Source organism: Brassica napus, chromosome C5 (assembly GCF_020379485.1).
Source record: "Brassica napus cultivar Da-Ae chromosome C5, Da-Ae, whole genome shotgun sequence".
In the NCBI taxonomy this organism is placed as follows: Eukaryota; Viridiplantae; Streptophyta; class Magnoliopsida; order Brassicales; family Brassicaceae; genus Brassica; species Brassica napus.
In genome coordinates, this window is record NC_063448.1 from 50,360,486 (window position 1) to 50,374,759 (window position 14,274).

Sequence of the window (14,274 nt, forward strand, 5' to 3'; positions counted from 1 at the left end):
TATAGATCATATCTGGATTTGTCAACTACACAGTATATATAGAAATTGTCTTCTGATAAGTACATTCCTTCATGTGGGAACTTCAATTAACATCAATCATTTATTTTATTTTATATTTATATAGACTTGCAAGATAACAAAACTGATTACATAATCATATGATTTGCAACTAAACTTTTATATTCTACTTATTTTTATTAGTATCGTCACCATATATCATAACCAAACTTACACTAATTTGTATTAGAACTTTTAAAATACAATACTAACTATAGATAAACATGACATAAAAAAATAACTATGTAATATTAGTTACTTTTAACAAATATTATTCTTATATAAAACAGATAAAATCTCTGATCTCAGAGAGGATCGAATCCAAGACAGAGATCATTAACCAAGGGAAGAGAGTTAAAAAAGACTTTGACCTTTAGAGAAAGCAAATTCGAGGAGTAACCTTTATCTGCGAGTGAAAACAAACAAAAGGGTTTTTGAAATTCTCAAAACGATGCCATCATTGCCTCTCTCAAATCATAAAAGTAAATACCTTTCTTTTTTTTGCTTTATTACCATGGCTGATTGTTATCAACTGGAATATGTTCTTTTTTTCAATTACTAGTATTGTTTGGTCCCTGTACTTTTGTCTGCTCTCCCTCATCTGATCAACTCGTTATTTATGGTCTTTGGATTCTATCCAAGACGAGAGATATATACTAACTCTTTGCTGCTCTGTTTCTACTTTTTTATTCAGAAATCAAAAGTGTTTCCTTTTCTCAATCTGGGCAGATCAATGGGCACACAAAGTTTGTAGCTTTACCAAAGACAAAAGAGATCTTGTTGAACTGGTTGATGATTGGAACATATGTTTTGATGAGGGTTTTGCTTTGTAAGATCCAGTGCCCTTCTTTCATCTGCTTCTGTAAGCCTTCTCCTCACATCTACGCATCTGGTTCTCTGAAATTGGAGGACACTCCTCCTCCTCCTCCTCCTCCTCCTCCTCCTCCTCAAGTCTCTTCGGTTGTTGATGACGGTGATGATGATGATCAGTTTGTTGATGCACAAGTAGAGGAAGTTGTTGATCACGTTGATGGTTTGTTGAATGAGGCTAGAGAAGAAGAGGGAAAGGAAGAAGATTGTGCCTTAGAGGAAGGTCAAAGTAATGGAGAGATCCTGAAAAGTAGTCTAAAAAAGAAAACTTTAGATTCAGAGGATGGTGAGAGAAGGGAGAAGAAGAAGGTGCAGTGGGTGGATTTGATGGGGAAAGAACTTGCTGAGATCCGTGAATTCGAGTCTAGGTTAGTCTCTTGATATGAAAGATTGAATCTTTACTCTATTCACACTTCAAAGTTGAGAACTTTTCTATATGTTAGCTGATTCTTCGTTTTATTTGCAGTGAAGAAGAAGAGATCAGATATGATGGCGATAGAAGCTGTGTTTGCGTTATTCTGTGATCAATTCAGTTTGGTTAAGGCAATGGTGGAAGGTGAAGAAGCTGTTGGTCTTGTAGCTTTGGAATACATTGAGCTAGTAGTACATATAGTAGTAGAATCTGCGATTGCGTTCTTGAACCAATCTACATTTGCTAGCCTGAGGTTATATGATGTTTCCAGATATGGAATGGTGGCATTCTGTAACGGTTTTAGGATTGTGAAAAGAATTGTTTTCTATGACATTTGTTTCTTTGACCACTTAGTGAATGGCTCTCTCGCTCTGATTCAAGAAGCTTTGACTGTTATAATTATATTCTGGAGCTGTGCAGTTTCTCATTTTAAGCATATGGTTGTCTTGACTATCAAATCTAATTTAGAACATATGCAATTAGAGTTGCTTTGATAATTAATGGCTTGGTGTTCTAATGAACACATTATTCACTGGTTCAAAAGTCATTACAACACTGACAATTTGTTAAATACGATTCCACACATATGATAAACACATTATTCTCTGGTTTTAAAAAGCCATTACATTATTACATAATTTGTTATGCAAGCTAGTAGAGTAATCCTTGCTCGTTTTGGAATGTTATGTTGTTGTTACCTTCTCGCTCACAACGCTTCCATCCACACCAGCATTACTCGGTCCCTTTTTAACGATGTCTGCTCCAACCTCTACTCATAAGAATAGTTGAAAATGCAGTAAGAGAAAAAGCAAAATCTCTCAAAACTCCAAAGGTCTTCCTTACTGTTATTTTCACTCTGCGGCATCAGTTGATCGAATATCTTCAACCATTTTCACAACTTGAGCTATATGAGGTCGTTCTTCTGGCTCCACTGCAACACAAGCCAACCCTATTTGCATCATCCTTACCATCTCTTCCTCGGAACCACCCAATTCACTCAAAAGCTCCATGTTCAATACTTCCCCTCTACACTCTTTTTTCGCCACCGTCCAGATCCAGCTGACCAAATCCATATCCTCACCTGCCGGCGATTTCCCTGTCAAAAGCTCCAGTAAAACCACCCCAAAGCTGTATACATCTGAACACTGCGTGCTTCTTCTAGTGTCTGTTACTTCAGGTGCGTGGTAACCTGAAGCAAGACAAGTGGTTTGAGGAAGAGATTTCATGATGGTTGCTAAGCCAGTATCGCCAATGCAGCCGTAGCTTCGTGAGTTTAAGAAGATGTTTGAGGATTTGATGTTCCCGTAGTTGAACGTCCCGTCGTTCGCTTCATGTATTTTAGCCAAACCTCTCGCTGCACCAGTTGCTATTCTCAGTCTAGACTCCCAATCTAAACGTACTCGATCATTCATTCCTCTCTTTCCTGCAAAAAAAAAATAAAAATACAAAACTAACTAACATTTTGTTTGTGTACTCGTGATTTAGTTAAGTGCAACAGTGGCTAACCATGCAGCATCTTGAAGAGGCTTCCTTGTCTGTTGTAGCTATAAATAGCGAGTTTCTCGTCTTTGGAGTAGCAGTAAGCCTCTAGCTCAGCTAAATTGTCATGTCTAATCTTGCCAATGATCTCCAATTGTTGCTCAAACTCTCTTCTTCCCACCACAACCTCCGTCAGTACCTTCACTACCACCGTGGTGATGGTGATGGTGCTGGTGCTCGTGTCTTCTATTGTTACCTCCAAGGTTGTACCAAAAGCACCTTTACCCAACACCACTGCAGATCCTCTTATCACATCATTAAAATCAAACAAATGGTTCTTTTCCCCGAAGAAGATGAGCTTGCCTCCTTCTTCAGCGCTTTCATCATCTGTAGATGGTTCATACCCAGAGTCAGAATCTACTACATAAACACACCAAAATGCCCGGTTATGTTAGGCTCAAACCTCTCTAACTTATCAGCTCTTCATGTTATTTCCACTGTTTCATTTTAGTTGTCGTTTTAGATTTGAACATAAATATTAAAAAAAACATTTAATTTTGTATATTTACTAAATAAAAACATCGTTACCAATACACCTAATCACATTTCAAACAATATAAAAATAAATTAGAACATAAAATCAATAAATTTTGCATTGAAATTATAAAACAACATTTATTTTGAAACAAAAATTTTACTATGCAGTGACAATTAAACTGAATCGAAGGGAGTATTAATTTTAGGAGTGGTCTTACCTGATTCGTTAGATGAAGATGAAGATGGTGGCGACGGTGGAGGTAGCTTCGGAATGACCGGTGGAAACAATCTAGGAACTCCAGAAGCTTCCGGCCAAGCTGATAACTCCGGAACAGGAGAGAAAGTGGCGGCATAAGTTTTGTAATTCCGGTCAAAAGTGTAACAGTTGTCTACATACTGCAAAGGGTTGATTTTCAGCTGCTTGCATACAGCTAGAGGGTGCAGGCATGGGAACTTGTGGCTTTGAAAATCCCCACATGTGCAGCAGCTACAGTCCCCGTTCAACTGGACGATCCATTCATCATCATCATCTTCTGATGCTTCTTCTGCGACCTTAAACGTGTTGTTGTCTAACGGAATTACAATGTAAGTAGTTGTAGCTGTCCTGAACTCTTCAAGCTTGTCCGCAACAGGTTTGGTGTACACATTGCTAAAATTGAGAGAGCCGCGGCTACGATGAGAACGATTGTCAAACCAGTCTCTCAGCTCATCAAACAGAAGGATAACAGAACCTGTCACTGCCTGATCAGCCAACTCAAAGCCTCTACACTCTGTAAACAGACATTTTCTATTTATTTTCATAATTCCATATCTCTTACCACCGTCGTGAACCAGAGCCCACTGATTTTGGTGGATTTGGTCTAACTTTCTCCTAGCTTCTGGGTTTCAAATTCCTACTCCTGACTCGTCGATCCAGCTTGCTTCACAAGATTCTTCGGTTTGGAATGGCCTGGAATATTTTAGCAGAATTGGGACGAGAACTGTTTCAGACAGAACCTGTGATAAGCCCAGGGCTCTTCCCACTGAGACTCGGGCTCGTTAATAACAGAGAGTATGTCCGGGTGGGTACTGGAGATGAGGCAAAGGCCTTTCCTCTGCGTAACTTTATCTCTGATATTAGTGAGAAACCAACGCCAACTATCTGACGACACTTGTTTGGTCACTGCAAATGCAAGACGCAAAATCTTTGAAGCACAATCCTACACGCAAGTCATGATCGTCGAACCACAAACTAGGTTTTGAAAGACAAACATCTGTACTAGAAATGTTATATGTCATGTCAGCATCTCTAACATCACCAATGTCAGAGTCTACTGCATCTCCAATGTTGCCACTCTCTACCTTTACAGGTATATAAGTATTCTGTTTCGAGGAATAATCAGCAGCACCAATAACAACCCCTTCAGACTTCACTTCCAAATACGATTCCACATTCTTGAAACCTCAAGCATTGTCTCCAAACTATGGTCGTTCACAACGGGCAGAAGCAGATACTGATACTTCGACGGTCCAAAAACAGAAGGATACCTACCGAATATTTTGATTTTGGATCTCTGCTTATGAACAACATCTACTCCAGTAAGTTCATACATCTCATCCAACAATCTGTTTAATGCAATCTTAGGGTTAACTATAATCTTTTTAGGAGTAGGTCCTTCACAGTATACACCTTCCGGGCCATACTTGATGCAACCATTCCAGTAACAGTAAACTGAAACCTCTATTTCAGACATGAGCACAACAAACCTGCAATGACTTCAAAGTTAATAAAAACGAACAATGTCTCAAAATGCTAACCCATGTGTCTGATTTTGGAAGTAAGAGAACCTTTAATAGAAACAGAAACGATTGAAAGAGATGAAGTGTAGTGTAAAAGTTTGTTATGAATGTATGTATTCTCATTAAGTTACTCTGTACAGTATACATTGGTATATATAGTCTATAAAATGCTAACCTACACCATCACCATCACCATCACCATCACCATCACCATCACCATCACCATATGTACACGTATCACATCTACGCTAACCTGCGCCATATACATGTAATAATATATCATCAAAACCCGAAAGCTTAAAAAAAACAAGAACCCTAAAAACAAAAAAAATGTTATCGAAGATGTCTACATACCTGAGAATATGGAGATTCTTTGTCTTGGTTGTCCCAAGGAAGCTTAGATGTTGAGAACAGAAGCACTTTCCGTTGGGTAAAGGATATCTCCGGCGATGTGATCAAGGAGGCAGACAGAGAGGAAGCAAAAAAAAAACTAAGGCTTAGAATCTTTAGAGACAATAGAGACTGATGGTGAATGGTGGAAACAGACAGTTGAATCCAACACCAGGCAATCTAAACGGATACAACTCGGTTATTGATGCAGGTAACTCCGGTCCAGCGATGACAAACCGGGGAGCTTTGGTTCCAGCGGTGAAGAGGCGAACTGAAATATGACAAGAAATCAAGCAAAAGCTTTCTTGTCGTCTTCAAGGGTCTCAGAGAAGATCAGAGCAAAACAGAGAATCAAAGAGAAAAAAGAAGAAGAAGACTTGCATTGTAAGAAACTAGCTTTGGTCTCCATCTGTAACAGAGAAATTTTCTTTAGCTGGAGAATGTGTGCAGATTAAAAAAATGTTATATGTTGTGAAATTGGAAAGATACGCCTGCAGATTATAGCCGGCAAAAAAATGTTTTATAGTCTCAGAATTAAAAAACTTGGTGAAGCCAATCGTGACCGTTTCTCTTCGTTTAAGTTTTCAATTGTTGTTCTGTAATTTAATTCTTCGTTGAAACATTTTACCAACGGCTATTTTCACTATACTGTAACGCAAGCGCGGTTAGCCGTGACCCGTGTAAAATTCGGAGGCATGACTAACAATTTCTTTGTACAATGGAAATAGTATATTGATAAACATTATCTTTTTCGAGAATTGAATTGTAAACAATATCAACTTTCTATTAGAAAAGGTTATAGAATCTACAACATCTTATGATAGTTGAATATATTGTCTTACTTATTAGAAAAAGGTTAAAGAATCTATTACATTGTTATAGTTGAATATATTGTCTTATTTATTTTGTAGAATAAGGTGATTGGTAGTTGTTGTAGGTAGTTGTTGTAGGTGCTGTCCACGGTTCTATTTATTTCTAAAGCACTAAATTTAGAGCAATCAAACTTTAATTTTTTTTTGAAACCACAGCTCTTGAAATAACCTACAGCTGTACAAGTGCTCTGCAGAGCCAAATATCCAAAGCAATTTTTAGGGCTTTCAATAAAATTCTACAACAATAAAATCTAAAGCCACAGTAAAAAGTTTACAGATTTTTTTCTACAGCAAAATTTTTAAAGCTACAGCCATTACCAATCAGACCCAAAAACTCTATAAATTAATATTCGATAAATTAATAAACATGATAAATTAATTAATTTTCTCGGTAACCGAATTGGACCGTTTCAAAATATGACACAAATCGGTAAGATTATAAGATAACATTTTTTAAAGAAATCCTATATAAATCTATGGTTCCATTAAATTCCCAAATCAATAATTTTTATATATACATTTTATATAATTACAAACAAAATATTGTATTATTTGTTTTATATTTACATTGGGATTATTTCTATATTTTTTAACACTTCAATATATTTTGATTATATTTTTATATTTAAAAACATTTAAATTATGTGAATGATATTTCATATACATCAAGTAATGTAATAAAAATAATACAAAATTAAACTGTTAAAATTTCATTGATATATATGGTAAAATTAATTTTTTTATTATTAAATATATATATATATATGTAATAAAATATTTTTTTTAATCTATTAATGGCTTGGTGTTCTCATGAGCACATTATTCGCTGTTTTAAAAGTCATTACAACACTGGCAATTTATTAAAAATGATTCCAAGCATATGATCAACACATTATTCTCTGGTTTATAACCAGGTAATAACCCGCGCCTTGCGCGGAATGTAATTATTAGTTTCATTATTTTTTAATAAGGAGACATTAATCTGTTTAATCTGGATATCGGTTCGGTTATAGGTTGTTTTTTGGTTTTTAATCTCCTAAAATATATCTATCATTTTAAATCAATATTTATTTGGTTTGTCTGTTAAAATGTTTGATGTTTTTTTTTTCCTGTGATAATCAAAAACTACTATTATTTGTTTGTTTTCATGTTATGAATCTTAGATAGTCGTGATGTCGAACCAATGGTTTCATATTATAGTTTCTAAACGGATAATAGTTAAAAAAAGAAAAGAAAATTATTAAAAAAAATCATTTTACTACAATTTGGTAGAAGTGAAAGAAACATTAAGAAAAAGAATATTTTAACTTCCAAAAAAATTAGATATTTCAGTTGTGGTAAATACTTAGTTATAAGGTGCTCACGTCAATGTGCATATGTATGTGTATGTAAAAGTATATAAAGATGGTTGATAAATATATATAGATACTATTAATTAATATTAAATGACATTTTTTCAAAATAATACATGAAAAATAAAGTCTTAAAATGAAATTATTTTAAAACAAAGATATTGTAAAATTTATATAAACTATAATATATAACTTATATATAATTCTTTAAATATATGTATATATATATGCATATAACGGATCAAATTGGATATCCGTTAATATAAATATTGATATTTGTGATTTGCTTTTTTTTTTACGGATATTGCATTTTAGTATTTGATTTGCTTCGTAGAGTAATGGATATCCGGATTTTCGGTTCGAATCAAAACGGATAACGAATCGAATCAAAATTTATGAATAATTTGTCCAGCTCTATTCGTAAACAGTAAAAATAACATAAAAAAAACCATGCATGTGAGTTTTATATTAAAAAAATGTAAAGTACATTGTGTGAACATATTTATGTAGAGTTTGGCTGAAAGACTCTTTACATGTGACATGTGTCTATTTTAGTGTGAACGTATTTATTACAATGCTTGTACACATGACATGTGTCCACTTTAGTGTGAATGCATTTATTACAATGCTTCTCCTTTAATATACGAGGGATATTACATTATTACAATGATTCCACACATATGATTATTCTCTGGTTTAAAAAGCCATTACATTACTACATAGTTTATTACAAATGACTCCACACAATGATAAACACATCATTCTCTGGTTTAAAAAGCCATTATATTATTACATAATTTGTTTGCAAGCTATAGAGTAATCCTTGCTTATTTTGGAATGATCATCTCTCTCATGTCCAAGAGCGAACCCGGCTGATCTATTCCACTACCCACCCTGAAACAAGACAAAGGTCAAAAGAGCTTCAATGATGGAGAAACATGAGTTTTGATGTTATTGTCCAAGCTTCTATCAATCAATCAGTAAGAGTATCTGGACTAACCAGTGGTGTCCACTGGTTTGGGAGCTCCCGGCCCCTTGACATCAGGCATCAAGAACCACTTTGCAGTAGTGACCGCATGATCCAAGGAACCACTCACAACCTGCAAAACAAAATGCAGAAATTCACTCATGTTGACAAAGATCTTGTTATCAGTAGATGTTTGAACGGGATTCAGTCGACTAAAGAAGTCGGAAATGGGATGACTAAAAACGTTTTATTAGATTGAATCTGAAGGATTACAAGAGTGACATGAAAGTGAAAGAGCAACAAGATCAAAGAGTAACAAGATCAAAGAGATAGCCTCAAAACCCTAGATCTAGCCGCTCAGTCTGTTCAATGGTCCAAAAGTCTTCTTCTTGTTGCTTTCCTCTCCCTTTTTATAGGACTCCTGCCCCTGATGCCTTAATTTCGTACCTATTTGGGCCTTGATGCGAGAGGCCGAGTATACGGGCCTGGACAAAGCTCCCTCCAAGCCGGGAACTTTTGGTCGGCATACTCGACCGGCTAAAAATGCTATAAGGTCGAGCCGATAGGTTTAGCCGCCGAGCCGACCAAATCGATCCAACTTGCTGGATTAGGGCCTGTTATTCGTTGGGCCTTGTGGAGGGGTGTAATCCATCTCCTACAATAAGTCCCCCCCAGTTCACTTGTGAGCGACATGGCGGTCTCAGTGAATTTGTGGGTCAGGTTTATTCGGATAACGGGCTCTAGTACGAGGGATAATCCTTCCCGTTTAGTCGTCGGTATGTGCTTTTACTCGCTTCGAGTGACGTCGAGTCGTTAATGCGCGCTTTCGCCTCTCAATCTTTACGGCGAGATGCAGTTTACTCGGGCGATACATCGTTTTTGGTGAAAAGGCAGGGACCGGTTCTATTGGTTAACCGGAGACCGGTTTGAACGGAGATCAAGAATCGATGCCGGTCTGACGACCCGGTCGAAGACCGGTTTCAGCGAGAAGCCGAACCGTCGCGAGTAAGTTTTTGGGGATTCAGGCGGCCCTTGAGGCCCATTTAGGCCTTCATAGACCTAATAATTGCGCTCAGAAAAACGTGCCCTTGTCTTTGCTATAAATAGGTCTCTCTCCCTTGCTTTCGTCATTCCTTTCTGCAGATTCAGGTATCCGTTTTCTCTCCATTCTCTCTACTTTTACTTTCTCTCTCTAGATAGGTTTCTCCTTGCATAGGCTCGTCGGTATCGTCTGGCGGTTGTAGTCGTCCCCTAGATCCAGGATCATGACTCTAAGAAGTCGATTGTCGCGAGAAAAAAAAGGGAAGGGCGTCGCAGATTCTCCGAGTCCGATCAGAGATGCACGGGTAACCGACAGTCCACCGGATGATTTCGACTTGATTCATCGTGACGCTCTTCGGGATTCAGATAATATGACCCTATCTCAACGCCTTTTCGTCGCTGATGCTCATAAGATGATCCGTGATGAATGCGCGGATCGCGTTGAAGTCGGTTAATGTTCTGGAGGATGGTTTGATGCCGTCGAGATCGACTCCCGTCTTCTGCAGGGTTCCTCGGAAAATGAGGTCGACGGAACTTCATGTATCGATGAGGACCTTGGTGACGTCGTACTCCCCAATTCCAAGAACTACAAGAAGAGGATCATTGTGGGGTACGTGAATCCCCTCAGCGTCATCCGGTGAAAAGGTTATCGGAGGGTGATTTGTCGGCCTAGTCGGCCATCTTTGCGAAGTCGCGACCTGCCGACGGTAATCCTTGACGGAGCGAACCGAGTTGCCGCAAGGAGGAGAACCGCCTATGATGACATTTAGTTAACGTCGCGTTTGGACCTGCTTGGAGTCTAAGAAGGCGTGTAAATCGGTTGGTACGCTGCTATCATTTTTTGATGATGGAGTGTCGTTTCTTGACATCTTAGTTTGCTCCAAACACCTCCGGAGGTTAGTGGGCTTAGAACGATTGAGGTGGATTCGGAGATCGCATGCTCTTGCGTTGAGTTTATCCCTAAGGTCACCGTTCGGGCGTTCTTTGGTATCAGGGTCAACTGCCAAGATACGCCGCGACTTCCGTGCATTCAACGTTGTTCGGAGATCATTGCGCGTGGAGCTGTTGCTGTTTTCGGATTCAAACTTCCGTTTCAGAACATCTTTCAAATCTTCGAGTACAGGTGTGTCATCGTTCTCATCGTCTGACGACAAGTTTTGCTGGGAAAGTATGACCTCAATGCGTCTGGGGTTAGCTGGTTGCTCTTCGTCAGCCGAGGAGTCTGCCTCGCCATTACTCTTCGGGGCGTCCTCCTCGTCATCTTGTTGTTGAGTTTCGCTATGTCGACTTTTGCCTGTATCTTTGCGCTGGGCTCTCCTTTCTTTATTCTTGCTCCAGCTCTTGCCGTTCTTCGGCTTAGCCTTTAGTGGTTCGAACTTGAAGTCGCCACTCGTTAAGGAGGAGAGGTAGTGCGCATAGAGTGACTTGCACTCTGCCGCTGAACCTGCTGCTGTTGTAGTCTGGGTCGAGCAAACGGCGTCGACTGGTTTGTCGGACGAATCGAGCTCCCTTACCCACTTGTTCCATTTCTCTCCGCGGACTACGAGAGTTGAAACCGGCACGTTGTTCTCGTTGACGACGTACATGTATCCGTCTTTGCGGCCGTTTTTGTCGGTTGGAGCATGCTGGCGCGGTTCTTGTCGCGTGTTGGCATTTTTAGCCGCTGGAGCTTTGGGTGCGTTCATCTTGCTGAGAATAGCGTTAGTATCTTCTTCCATTCGGATGAAATTGTCAGATCACGCGATAGCGTCCTGGAGCGACGTAGTTGGGTTTTGGTATAAATCCTCTCGGAATTTAGAACGAACCCACAACGTGTTCCGCAAGGCGTCGATGGCAATACCGTCTGGAATTTCAATCCTCGAGACTACAGCTTTGAACTTCTCCATGTAGTCGCGGAGGCTCTGGTCTTTGGTTTGGTTGAGGTTCCACAAGCTAGAGGCAGTAGCGCTGCGCTTGGTGAACATAATGTAAGTCTTGAGAAAAGCTGCTGACAAGTCGCGGAAGCTTCCGATGGAGTTTTCTTCTAACTGGGAAAACCAGGTTAGGGCTTGCTCGTGGAGAGTTTCGACGAACAGTTGGTAGTAGCCTGCGTCCCTTTCTTCGTCGGGGAGTCGAGCCCGTGCCATCGCAATGTTGAAAGCTGTCATGTGTTCCACTAGGTCTCCGCCGGGTTTGTACTCGGGTAGGCGCAACTTCTCTATCTTTCCGAGTTGGACACTGGTTAGAGCGCTAGTAAACGGAGTGCGTGATGTTGCGGCGAGGACGCTCTCGATTTGCAGGGCCGCGCTGGTAACTTGATGGATCTTCTCGCTCATTTGTTGGAAGATGAGTTTGAGCTCGGCGAGCTCGCATATGGTTGCGAGATCAGAACCTACTGGGGGGCGGTCGGCGAGAAGGGTTTCATTAGGCTCGGAGTCGTCTGAGATATGGTCGCCTCCGGTCGCCATCGGGTTGGTGTTAAAGAGGCGACGGCGTATCTGCTGGGGACGGCTTGTTTGACTGTTGGGAGCTGTGAGTGCCGCGACCAGAGCAGCTAACTGGTCGTTGGTCGTCTTTTGGACTTCGTCTTGACGAGCAAGTCGAGCCATGATAGAGCTCATAAAATCTGCGGCGATGGGTGGCGCGGCTTCGGGCGTTGGGCTCGGTTCTCCGTCCGGAGCGCCGAAGGTGGCGTCGTCTTGAACCATGTAGATCTAGAACGTTACTTTAGTCAGCCCCACGGTGGGCGCCAATTGTTTGAACGAGATTCAGTCGACTAAAGAAGTCGGAAATGGGATGACTAAAGACGTTTTATTAGATTGAATCTGAAGGGTTACAAGAGTGACATGAAAGTGAAAGAGCAACAAGATCAAAGAGTAACAAGATCAAAGAGATAGCCTCAAAACCCTAGATCTAGCCGCTCAGTCTGTTCAATGGTCCAAAAGTCCTCTTCTTGTTGCTTTCCTCTCCCTTTTTATAGGACTCCTGCCCCTGATGCCCTAATTTCGTACCTCTTTGGCCCTTGATGCGAGAGGCTGAGTATACGGGTCTGGACAAAGCTCCCTCCAAGCAGGGAACTTTTGGTCGGCTTACTCGACCGGCTAAAAGTGCTCTAAGGTCGAACCGATAGGTTTAGCCGCCGAACCGACCAAATCGATCCAACTTGCTGGATTAGGACCTGTTATTCGATGGACCTTGTGGATGGGTGTAATCCATCTCCTACAGTAGAGTTTTTTCTTGTTATGTAGTTACCTCCTCGCTCACAACGCTTCCACCCTCACCAGCATTACTCAGTGCTTTTTTCACGATGTCTGCTCCAACCTATAGTCAAGGGAACAGTTGAAAAATGCAGTCCAGAGATAAGCAAATCTCTCGAAACTCACAAAGGTCTTGCTTACCTTTTCCTCCACGTTTTCAAGAGTATCCTTGATGTGATCAACCTTGTCGGCAAGGCCAAGGAAAGTGCAACCACCACCAATAACAATACCTTCCTCAACCGCACCCTGAAGAAACCCAATGAGATCATTACGATCAAAATAGTTTATGAGTAAGTCAGGTTCAAACTGCATTTCTTCCACTACGTAAACCTTATTCTCTCAGCGCTTTTTCCCTCGTCAATGACCACCACACCGCTCTTTCCAACTTTGTTCATTGCTTCAGAAATCATACTTCCAGCTTCAGGGTTGTTGCGCGCTTTATTGCCCTTAGACATTATATTTAGCTCGTGAGCCAAAGCCTCTGCTGTCTTGTCAATGCCTTTAGAGATCAGTGCAGGGTTTGCACCAGCAGCCACCACCTGAAAAAAGAAATAAGATGAATTATTAAACTGTTTATTTGAGAGAAAAGTGAAAGAAGAATGACAATTATCTCAAATAACTCTTTTTGAATTACCAAAATAGCACTAAAAAAAAATAAATTTACCTTGAGAGACACATTGTGAGTTATTAATTACCCAAACATACACATTGTGTCTTTAGAACACTTTCTCTGAGAGAAATTACCAAAATAACCTTCAACTAATGAGATGACATCTTTAAGTGATCATGTGTCTTTAGTTATCTTTCTAACTATTTCTTTAAAACAAATAAACTATTTAAAAAAAAAAAACAAGAACATTATCTCTTCAAAATATCTAAATCGTGAAAACACAAACAAATCAAATCGTAACCCCTTTCTCCGACATGAGAGGCTGAGAAATTGAACCATAATCCATGTTTCTCGATCCCCTTTCTTCTCCTCGATCAAGAGGTAAAATCACAATCACTATACAAATCCCGCTTGTCCTGATTTCTCTCCTATGTAACAAGATCTCCGTTGTGGTGTCTTTGAAAGCGTCGGAGCCGTCACTTTGTCTCCACCTCTAGCTTTTACTCGATCTGAGACTGCTCCGCCGGATTAGCCTCTCCAGCTCTTCATCCTCGACCATTGGTGAGTCACACCATGAATCCAGAAACTCCAATCCATTCTCAATCGTGTTTCTCTGTTCCTAATTTCATAGATATATCTAACAGATTCATATATGAAAAGTTGGTTTCTTGT

General features: G+C 39.8%; 2 protein-coding genes and 1 pseudogene across 2 annotated transcripts; 1 reads left to right on the top strand and 2 right to left on the bottom strand.

The window, feature by feature from the left end:
- The first annotated feature begins 411 nt into the window (after window positions 1-411).
- On the top strand, window positions 412-1,741 carry LOC106444545 (proline-, glutamic acid- and leucine-rich protein 1). The gene is made up of 3 exons (XM_013886003.3): window positions 412-539; window positions 752-1,295; window positions 1,394-1,741. Exons 1-3 carry the CDS (start codon window positions 509-511, stop codon window positions 1,449-1,451), a joined length of 633 nt encoding a protein of 210 aa, XP_013741457.2. The 5' UTR covers window positions 412-508; the 3' UTR covers window positions 1,452-1,741.
- Window positions 1,742-1,952: 211 nt separating this feature from the next.
- Window positions 1,953-4,050, bottom strand: LOC125586934 (putative inactive receptor-like protein kinase At1g64210). The gene has a single exon (XM_048756846.1). The coding sequence runs from the start codon at window positions 2,749-2,751 to the stop codon at window positions 2,191-2,193; it is 561 nt and encodes a 186-aa protein (XP_048612803.1). The 5' UTR covers window positions 2,752-4,050; the 3' UTR covers window positions 1,953-2,190.
- Window positions 3,530-5,088, bottom strand: LOC106442677 (annotated as a pseudogene).
- Between the last annotated feature and the right edge of the window lie 9,186 nt (window positions 5,089-14,274).